This window comes from Danio aesculapii, chromosome 3 (assembly GCF_903798145.1).
Source record: "Danio aesculapii chromosome 3, fDanAes4.1, whole genome shotgun sequence".
Classification (NCBI taxonomy): Eukaryota; Metazoa; Chordata; class Actinopteri; order Cypriniformes; family Danionidae; genus Danio; species Danio aesculapii.
In genome coordinates this window covers 21,724,946-21,735,948 of record NC_079437.1, presented here as the reverse complement: position 1 = coordinate 21,735,948, position 11,003 = coordinate 21,724,946, and the positions used below count along the sequence as shown (strand labels likewise).

The 11,003-nt window shown below is 39.9% G+C and overlaps 1 protein-coding gene across 1 annotated transcript in view; it reads right to left on the bottom strand.

The window, feature by feature from the left end:
• Positions 1–2,891: 2,891 nt before the first annotated feature.
• LOC130221057 (protein TANC2-like) overlaps positions 2,892–11,003 on the bottom strand; it is a 49,254-nt gene continuing 41,142 nt past the window's right edge. Inside the window, exons 19-21 of the mRNA XM_056453366.1 lie at positions 9,017–9,108; positions 8,011–8,157; positions 2,892–3,020 (exon numbers count right to left, since the gene is read on the bottom strand). Of these exons, the coding sequence (XP_056309341.1) occupies positions 2,988–3,020; positions 8,011–8,157; positions 9,017–9,108 (272 nt within the window). The 3' untranslated portion in view covers positions 2,892–2,987. The remainder of the gene's footprint in view (positions 3,021–8,010; positions 8,158–9,016; positions 9,109–11,003) is intronic.

Genomic DNA, 11,003 nt, shown 5'->3' with positions numbered 1-11,003 from the left:
CGTTCGTTTTTCCAAAAAGAGAGAAATAAACACTGCAAAAACACTCCGACAGCAGTTGAACATTGATTATTAAAGCCAGATCCGGTTAGCAAATCTGACTTGCTGCCGTCTTCCCAAAACATACATTAAAAAAGTGCCTGCGCCACCATTAGTATTTGAGTTCATACACGACACAGGCTTTGACATCATGTCAGGTCTCCCGTATTTGAAAGCAAGTACTCGCAGTTTAAAAACAAGCAGAGAAAACGTCTGAAGGCATATTTCAGTGCACAAATAAACTCTCAAAACATAATGAGTGAGAGCATGTGGATTCTGAGGCTGCAAAAATGAAAAGTCCCCCCCCCCCACGCCTTTTTCCCATGAGAAAAGTTTCTTTGGAAAAGACTATATCTGGTTTAGTGGTGTGACTACTTACGAGCAAATAAATTAAATGGTCTGAATGCTACTTCCTATGAGCAGAAATGAAATGATTAACCTATATTTGCATTGCGTAAAAGGTTGAACCGGTTTAACCCCCTGTAACATGTTGACACCAAATAAAAATGCCCTTAAAAAGTCTAAAAATATTTCACATTGCTGAATGCAGGTTAACTTAGGAACTAAAGGCAAACTGAAAAACACAACTGCATTGAAATTTATATATGTATATATATTTATATTTGTACAAACATAACTTAAAATGTTAAATATTACTTTTTTGCTTTAGCAATATTGATCTGGAATATTATAGGTACATTTTCGACACAGCATAATTCTCTTGGGGTATTACTGGTCTGAGTGGGGATGTAGGTGAGGACATCTTGTCCAAATGCTCATGAGTCCCTGACTGGTATTGAGCAGCCACCATCTCCGGAAGGTAAAGACAAGTAGAAGGTTGGTATACAGCAGTTACACAGGCCTACTTTTACGCCAATAAACCTCCAAAATCTGTTCAGATTAAATGCTGATGCACTTGATTAGTACATGCTAGATTCAGTGGAATTCACATCGACAGGTCCATTTTTCCATCGTCAAGTCATGGGACATAAAATGAAGAGATAAGATGGTCAACATGTTAGATATCCCCTTAGGAGTGTTCTAATAAATCTTGCAATCTGATTCTGTGTTCTTACACGTTCGACTCCACAAAGGGTCTCTTTGGTTTAATGGGTGAGGTCGGGCCTTGCCTTTCACTTCGAGACATCTGCCTATACTCATTGTCCTGGTAGGCCTGGGAAACTGGCAGAGTCCGTGCCATTTTCACATCTGGGTAAGTGGGAACCTGGCTTACTCGGCCCATAGCATCTGCCCGGTCCCGAGTCACACCAGGAGGATTGGCATAGAAATCGTCATCCATGAGGTGTCCATTGTGAGCGTTGTTAGTGCGGTTGTAGTAAGCGATATGGCTGAGAGGTGCCGTCTGCTGCCCATAGCCCACATTGCTAGGAGAAGTGGCTGGACTGTTCACCACAGTATCCAGAGAAGAAACAGTCCAGGGTCGAGAACTCGAAGACGAAGATACAAGTGATGGCTGCTGCGGAAGGTACTGGTGAGTCCGTGCTGTCTTGTCAATGATGCCCATAAATGGCGTGTTTCGGGAGCGAAGGGCCTCTCCTGGATACGTTCCACCCACCACCCGGAAGTCTGTGCCTTGAGGAGGTGACACTGGCGAGAGGTCATCATGGTAGCCGCTTTCATAAGAAAGCTTTAGAGGGATCTCCATTTGCTGTGCTGAAGTTGACGCCCTAAACCCCGGGCCAAGGTTAGCAGCAGAAGCCGGCGCCAAACTGTTGGTGGATGGAGAGAATCGTAGACCTGTACTGTGAGAATGAATAAGGGGCCGTGGAGCCGGGGGATGCTGTTTAGGTTCTGCGCTATTGGCACTGACTGGACGTCGGTGGGCGTGAAGGTTCTCTGGTGAACCCAGCGTCACCTGTCGCTCCATTTCATGAGGCGAGACTGGATAGTAGGCAGTGGATTGACTGCGACTGATCTGTGGAGTCTGACCATAGCGGACACCTCCGGGAGTGGGCCTGTAAGCAGAGGAGGGCCTCTGTGGAAGCTCATCCTCCATTAGGCCAGGATCCATACTGATGGCACGCTGGTACAAGGCCCCTGCACTCAGACTGCCCTGAGGTTGAAGTGAGGAAGAGTATCCTCCATCCCCAAGTTCATCCATGTCTCCTGGGCAACGGGCGCTCATCGAGTGAGCTATCTGACTATAAGCGCTGCTGCCCAGTACGGCACTAGAGTGTACTGCGGTGCTAGGCTGGTTAGTGCGGACGATCTGTGCCTTGGCTGGCTGCAACCACTGGCTCTGTTGTGCAGGCTGGGAAGGCTGTTGGGAAAACTGGAAAGAACGCTGGCTGCTCATCTTGGACAGAGGGGATTTGGGTCGTCCTGCAAGCTGATCCTGCTGGTAGCGTCCTGCCGAGGCAGACTGGGGACGGTACATAGCGGCTGCCTCAGATGTGGGGCTGGAGCGATACTGTGGTCCACGGCGTAGTGGTGATGGTGGTGGACTGAAGTGATAAGAAGCCTGATGAGGAGGACTGGGCCGGAAATGGGAGCTCTGGTGTGTTGGGGAGAGCGATGGGGAGGTGGATTGGTAGCCTTGCCGTGTAGGAGAGGACATTGAAGGGGGACTGGGCCGAAGGTCATATGCTTGGCCCAAATATGATGTATCATGATGGCTTGGAGATGGAGGCATGTTCTGAATGACTGGAAGTCCAGAGGGAATAATATGGGGCTCAGCAGCAACACCTAGTGGTAGGCCATCCAAATCCCGCTCAAGGTAATCATCATCCTCTTCAAACAAGTCCTGGACAGGCTCCATGTCTGAAATATGGGGCTCCATAGGTGGAGGCGGGAGCATCGATGGGGCTTGCTCACGGGGAGGGGAAGGAGGGGGATCCAGCTCCTGTTGTTGTTCAACCTGACGACACTCTTCCTCCACACGTTGCAGCAGGCGCTGGATCTCACGGTTGTTGGGACATAAACGCACAGCTTCACTCAGGTCCTCCAGGGCTGCGTGGAATTGCCTACAATGAGGGAGACAGAGTGAAAGAGAGCAGGAAGGTGGAATATGGCAGCAGGAAGAGAAAAAGAAAGAAATATTCTTGTTAACCAATGTAATGATTGGAAAAGACTGAACATTTATTACTAATGGAACATTCTGGGTCTAGTTTAAGTTAAAGGGGTCATGACATGATAAATCAAATTTGTTCTGATCTTTTGACATATTAGAGGTGGATTCGGTTTCTGATTTTCTCTAAATCAGGGGTCACCAACCTTCCTGCAGAATTAAGCTCAAACTCTGTTCAAACACACCTGAACCAATTAGTTAGGACCTGAAGCGGCACTTGATAATTACAGACAGGTGTGTTTGGTCAGGTTTGCAACTGAAATCTGCAGGAAGGTAGACCTCCAGGAACAGGGTTGGTGACCCCTGTAGACAAACAGGAAAATCTGAAGAGTCAAGAATCAGTTTATTATCAACTTATCAAATTATAAATCCTCAAATAACTGTAATTGAGTAGTTTTTCTCAGGAATTGTAATTTACTAAGTACTATTAAATGTGTACTTTTACTGTCCCCCAAGTACATTTTTAGTGCAGTATCGGTATTTTACTCCACTATTTAGCCTTCAACCTGCAGTCACTACTTGTTTTCTTGTCTCTGGGAATTGGCTAAAGTAGATTAATAAGTCCTGTGATTCTTGTTCAATCAAATCACACATAGAAAGTAAATTGCATCATACTGAACAACTGCAAGACATCGGCTCCTCATAAATGCAACAAACCATTTGCAAGCATTAAAAGTGTGCAAGAAGATGTCTAAAATCTTTACACGCTATGATGGAGAGACTTTATAGACTGCATGTCATTGATGAGAAGATGAATGTTTACTGTATGAGGACTGAAACCACCAAATGCCCTTAAACAATTACTAATGCACTACAGAATGTTACGTTTACACATGCATGCACAAATTGCATGTAAATGCATACATTGTTCACATCTTAATACTCAATACCCTTGAGTACTTTTAAAAGGGCTACTTTTTACTCCTACTTTGAATAATATTTACAACAGATACTTTTACCCTACTTGCACTACGTTTTTGGGTAAGTTATGGTACTTTTACTTGAGTATGATTTTTCAGTACTCTTTCCACCAAAGGTCAGAGTACTTTCACTTTAACTTGTCTGATTTGGTAGGAAGTTTTCTGTTTCTGTACAGGATCCAAGTGTCACAAACACATGAATACTTCAATTTTGATGGCATCCTAGATCACGTAAGAGGATTATTTATTTTTTATTTTTCTGCAGTTTGTCAAACCGAGGCACAGTATAATGAAGATATTACGAAGAAACATTTTGTTGAAAAAAGAAGCAGTAATCTGTACTGGACCTGATAAACAGCATTCAAAAACATTCTTTAACATTATGAGTGAGCATGTTGGAATAATAGAAGATATAACAATATCCATGTCATGACCCCTTTTAACTTGGCTTTCAGCAGCATCTGTAGTAGCCTGCCGTCAATTACAATTCAGAATAATTACAATTTATTTTTCTTAATTTTTTTTGCAAGGGAAGTTAGAAAAATCTGGCAAATTTCATACATCACGCAACACCAAAGGATTTGGTTGAAAAAGTACAGTTGAAGTTAATCTATGTGAGCGCTGAATGACTCAAAAAGCATAAACAATCAAGCTTTAGTTAGTTTTGTTTGGGATGTTCATTGGACAGACGTTCATTGTAAGTGCCAAGCTTAACTTTTATAAAACAAAGCAAGTTGATCAACGTGTTCTTGGCACAAAACTCAAGCTAAATAACACAATGGGGAGAGGAAAAGTAATAAAATATGAATGATGGAGATTCTGAAGAAAAATAATCTGATTGGTCAACACAACATGAAGTATGAAGAACAGGTCTTGAATGTTGACATCTAATGAGCCAGAAGTCAAAAGGTTTAAGCTGACTTCTGTCTTGAAGCTCTAACGTAACGCTACGTCAACCGATGGAAGCGGATTCAGCCAGTTGTGCTCGCACTTCATCTGTGCTAGAGACAGAATGTGTTTTAAAAGCTGTTCTGCCTGTTTGTTGCTACAGTTTACCTGCTGCTGCGCTTGGCACGGGCTCGTGCGTAATAGGCTTCATAGGATTTGGGTTTCAACTCTAGTGCCTTGGAGGCAAACTCCTCCGCCATCCCAAAGTCCTGCAAGCAACAACAGGACCAACAGTCATACACTGAGCCGTACATGATGTCAGAGGGAGCACACGCATACATGAGCATGCACACAAACACTGATACATACTCTAGACTCTTACATCATTCACACACAACATGTCGAACACTCATGTCGAACATGTCACATTTATATGAGGATGCGAACACTGATCAATACAAAAAGAAACACAAACATCAACATATTTTGAGCAAATATGATAAACAGACATACGATCATGGAAATGCTTGTATACATGTATAAAGTGGACAGACGCACATGCAGATTTATGCTATACAGGGACAGTGGGAAGATGCAATGTGACAGCTCAAACAGCTCTTCCTGTACTAAACCTAGCACCTAGCAACAATCCAGCAAATGTCCGAAAACCTGACGATGAGCCAACAAATCCAACTGAAACAGGGATGAGCGCATGATGGGAGGAAAAACTGCAGCATGTGTGTAGGAAACTTTCCGGAGGGCTGCTCCATCTACAGGATGGAGGTTTGAAAATCCAAACTCAAGTAGGAGGTGAGATCAAAATGAGAAATAATGTAGCCATAAAAGATAAAAACAATGGAAAGATCAAAATATTCCTTGATGCATAAAATACACTTGCTCTTCAACTGCTTTGGTCTTAAAGGGATAGGTTACTTAAGTCACCCTCATGCCATCCATACATATACAGCCAACACCGAAATTATTCCTACTCCTGGCAAAATTTGACTTAAAGTTACTGTTATTCCACCAGCAAGTTTTTTTGGAGTGAAAATAACTCCTAAAACTTTAAAACAGTATTTGCCAGTGGTGTGAATCATTTTGGGCTTGACTGTACAAATTCTTCAGTAGGACATTAAAGATTTGTAGCTAAAACCATGGTCATGATGATTCATAAAATGCATGTAACAGCTCTTTGACAGTCGGAGAAATATATACAGGCAAAACATGAGCTGTATCCGAAATGTATGTGTATGTGCACATATGAATTTCCATTTACTTCATTGGTCAATAGAAAATAGAATAGAACAATAGAAAAGAATATTTCATATACTGTGAATGTGAGGAGTATGAATGGAATCCAGATGTTCTATATTCGCCATTTGTTATTATCACATGACCTACCGGCGTCGCTTCACTCGCATTCATCAATTTTCTTATTTGGCATCATGGGATAGTAAATGTCTATTGAATGCACACTTCATAATCATACTGGAAATAGTAGGTCTGTTTTTTGAGTACTATGAATTCAGAAATACTACTTCACTCACTATTGTATTTAATATATTATATAGTAGGGAATCATGCAATTTTGAATGCACCTGAAAAAGCACCCATGGTTCCTGATGACAATTTCAGCTCTTATGAAGTGAAATGATCAGATTGCGCAAGATAACCTGATAAGATATTCATCAGTGATTGTTCTGGTATACACTCATTTGTATTCTGAATCAGCAAGGACCACGGTTTGAGCAGAAATCTTCATTAAAAAAGAGAAAGTCACTATGTACATTGTGGACAGTGCTAGTAAATGTTCATCAATTGTTTATTTGTGGGTAAACTATGTTTTTAAATGTTGTTTTCAATTAAATTAGGAACACACAACAATTACAAAACCAATGAGTGCAGTTTTTGGGGTAGTTGCATCGGTGCTTGTAAACAGATTTACAGTACTGAACTGTACTGATCTGTTAACCTTACAGTACTGCTAAAGGTTAACAGATATAGATTGGTAACATCTTAGTGATGGAAAAAGGATATATTTTTTATTATTTTTCTTTTCAATAAACTATTGTATTTGTATTGCTAAAAGGTGATATATTAACTAAACTTCTTCTCTTGAGTGTGATACGCCTTGCATACAAATGAAGCATTTTTGCAGAAGTAAATGAAGCTGATAGAAATGCAAAGGTCTGATTGTCTAAAATGAACTTGGGCTCTGCAGCTAAACTTCCTGTGAGCAGGGATGGGCTGAAACTGAACACAGAATATGTGCAGTTGAGAAGTCTTATGCTTTTAATGTTGTGCAGACAATTAGTAGAAATAGAGGATGTATGTACAGTATGGGTGCGGCCAATTGAGAAATTACTAACAATTACTAAATTACTATTTTTGACATTGAAGAAAAACCTCTCCTGACCTTTTTTAATGAACACGCATGGAATTGATTAGATATTCCAACATTAGGGTAGATAACATTTAATTTAACGTGTAAAAAAGGGTTAAGTCCAGCTTAAATTTTAAAATGTGTATAAATATTCTGCACTGTAAAAAATGCTGGGTTTCACAGTCACATCATGTTGTCCCAACACAAATCAATTAACTATATAGTTTTTTATAAATTTGAGTGAACTAAACATAAAACAAAAACTTGTCCCAAATAAACAAAAAGAGAAAAAGTGATTTTTGAGTATTTACCCTGAATGAGATCGTAAATACTGCCTCACATAAAATATTCTATGCTAATAAATCATTAAAGAGACAATATTTAAAAAGACATTTGAAAAATGAACATTGAATTGAACATTTTAATTTAACGTTTTAGAATTATCAATGGAGGCAGGGATAAATTGCCTCATACTATATTCTTACTTACCAGGTAGATACAAACAAACAAACAACTACAGTAAAAAATTAAAATATAATGCCAGGAATGACTGAAAGGTAAATTTAAAAAAAAATGTATACAAAGTGCTCAAATTTGATTAACGTTGTCAATCTCAGTGCTTGTTCGTAACGTCGCTGTAAGGGAAGGTAGACAGGAGGAGGAGAGTTTTATGTAACAGTGCGCTATAGACTCACGTTCATTTTCCTCCGGCAGCGGGACAGGTTGAGCAGCAGGGACACTTTGAGTTCACGGAAGGTCTTCAGGTCCTCAGTGAAACCCTCTCGAGGAAACTTCTTCAGGGCGTACTGGTACCTCTGAGCTGCTTCTTTCACCTTTCCTTTCTGTGTCAGCAAGACAATTTCACTCCTCAGTCAATTTGTACAATATATGAGACCCTGAAGACTTTATAATGTCAAAAATACATAGCTTGGGTCAAAAAATATAGATTTTTCTTTTATGTCAAAATTTTTTATACTATTAAGTATAAAGTAAAGATAGTTTGATAAATGTCCTATTGTAAATATATCATAGCTCATTTTTTATTATAGTGTATGGCTAAGCACTTCATATAGACAACTTTAAATACAATGTTCTCAGTATTTAGAATTTTTTAACCCTCAAGATAATTTTTTTTCAATAGCTGTATCATGGCCACATTGTGTCCTATCCTAACAAATCATACATCAATAGAGACCTTATTTATTCAACTTTAAGATGATCTACATCCTTTTTTTCCAAAAATGTACCCTTTAAATGTTTTTTGTGGTTCTGGGTCCCATATGGAATGTTTGAATAGGACCTATTATACAATAATCTCTTTTGTAAGGGGTTTAAACAAATGAACACCATAGTCTCCATAGACTGCTGCCTTCTGAGCCACTACTTAAGACATTTTCAGTTTTCACAGAGAAACTTTAGTTCTGTTTTGAATCTGCTGCTATGCTAATGGATATGCATTTGTAGCTCCGCCCTCTTTTGAAAAAAAGCACAATCTCATTTGAATTTAAGGCCACAGCCACCAAAACAGCACAATTAGTATCAGAGCCTAAAAGAGACCATTTCATAGAGTTACTGTATAAGCAATTATTGGTGTGGTATTTGAGCTGAAACTTCACATACACGCTTCACATACACCTTATTATAGTGAACATTTTGTGAATAATATACAATTTTCTGACTCTACATAAAAAAGCCACTCACCTTGTAGAATCCATCTCCTTCCTCTATGAGTTTGCTGAGCAGAACGATCATAATATCAGGTTTGGATGTGGCCATTGCCCATGTTGCAGGACCTACAGTGAGTGCAGAAAAGAAGCAAAGCAAAGGGTCAACACACAGACGCATAGGGCACAAAGTAACTGTCTAATCTCTGAAAGACACAAAGAAACGAGCAGGCTGCCAGGATATCTTGCTTGAAAGGAGCCAAAGTCTACAAACAACTTCTGGATATCACAAAGCCACGGCAACACGCCAGACACACACACAAACACACACACAAAGATATAAAACAGAAAACACATCATGAGCAGCTTGGCTGTTTATACCTTGCCGAAATTGAAATCTGTTTATATAAAAACAGTTCAAGACAAGAGTTAGTGAACTTGCAGTCTTCACGTTTGAGCTCTGGGTGGAGAAACTGAACTGAACAGGTCATGTGGTTCTACTAGTTTGGACTGAATGTACAGTGGAGGGATGGCAGGAATATAAGATTGACAGTGGTCTAGTAGAGCTATAGATTTCACCATGGGCAGCCAGTTGCAGTGTGCAGGCAGGTGGTGATTTAGTGGAAATCATGCAAGGTGCCGTTGAGGACTTGCTAATGAACACAGGATCAGCTACCAAACTGACACAAAAACCAAAGCGGGAGCAACAGTGGGGAAAAAGGTGCTGTTCACACAGAATGCATTCTTGCATTGAAATATATAGACACTATAGACACCATATATTTTATTATATACACCATACTTGATGACTTGATGGCTTGATGATGAGAGTTCCTGGAGGGCTGCAACTCTGCACAGTTTAGTTTCAACCCTAGTTAAATGCACCTGATCAAACTAATTGAGTCCTTCAGGCTTGTTTGAAACCTACAGGTACAGTGCGCAGCATACGTATGAGTACACCCTATTTTGAAAATGAATATTTGTGAGTAATATGGGTAATATATATTGGTGCATTTGAACAAAACAGATTTATTAAACAGATATATTCATTAAAATAATATTTTAGTCTCAGAACATCTTTAGAAATGGAAAGATAATACATTTAAATTCATGCAAACTATTGCAAAAATATTTACAAATTAGGGCAACGCAGTGGCGCAGTAGGTAGTGCTGTCGCCTCACAGCAAGAAGGTCGCTGGTTCGAGCCTCGACTGGGTCAGTTGGTGTTTCTGTGTTGAGTTTGCATGTGCTCCCTGCGTTTGCGTGGGTTTCCTCCGGGTGCTCCGGTTTCCCCCACAGTCCAAAGACATGCGGTACAGGTGAATTGGGTAAGCTAAATTGTCCGCAGTGTATAAGTGTGAGTGAATGTGTATGTGTTTCCCAGTGATGGGTTGCAGCTGGAAGGGCATCCGCTGCATAAAACAAATGCTGGATAAGTTGGCGGTTCATTCCGCTGTGGCGACCCCAGATTAATAAAGGGACTAAGCCGAAAAGAAAATGAATGAATGAATAATTACAAATTACAAGATTTTAACAAAATTGTAAATATTTTTTGTTTCTCTTGAGTTTTGCTTCCATTATTGTAAGTTATTTTGTTAGATAAGCTCCAGATTTGGCTTTAGTACTGACTAATCTAATGTATATGCACAAATATAATATTATAAAGCGTCTCATAGAAAATATTAATCTAAATGAGAGATTTGTGGGAGGTGTACTCATACATACTGAGCACTGTAAGTGTGTTGAAGCAGGGTTGGAACTAAACTGTGCAGAGCTGCAGCCTTTCAGGAACTGGCTTTGACACCTGTGCTGTAGCGTATGCCCTTTGCAAAAAACTGAAATGTTTCTGCTTTTGAATTTGAATGTAATAATGTGCACCTTTTGTAAAGCTACTTTAGAACAATGGTTATTGTGAAAATTGCTATACAAGTACATTTGAATGGAATTGAATTAAAAAATAAATCAGCGACCACACTTTATTTTGATGGTCCATTTGTTGAATTTCAGTTACATTGCATCTACAT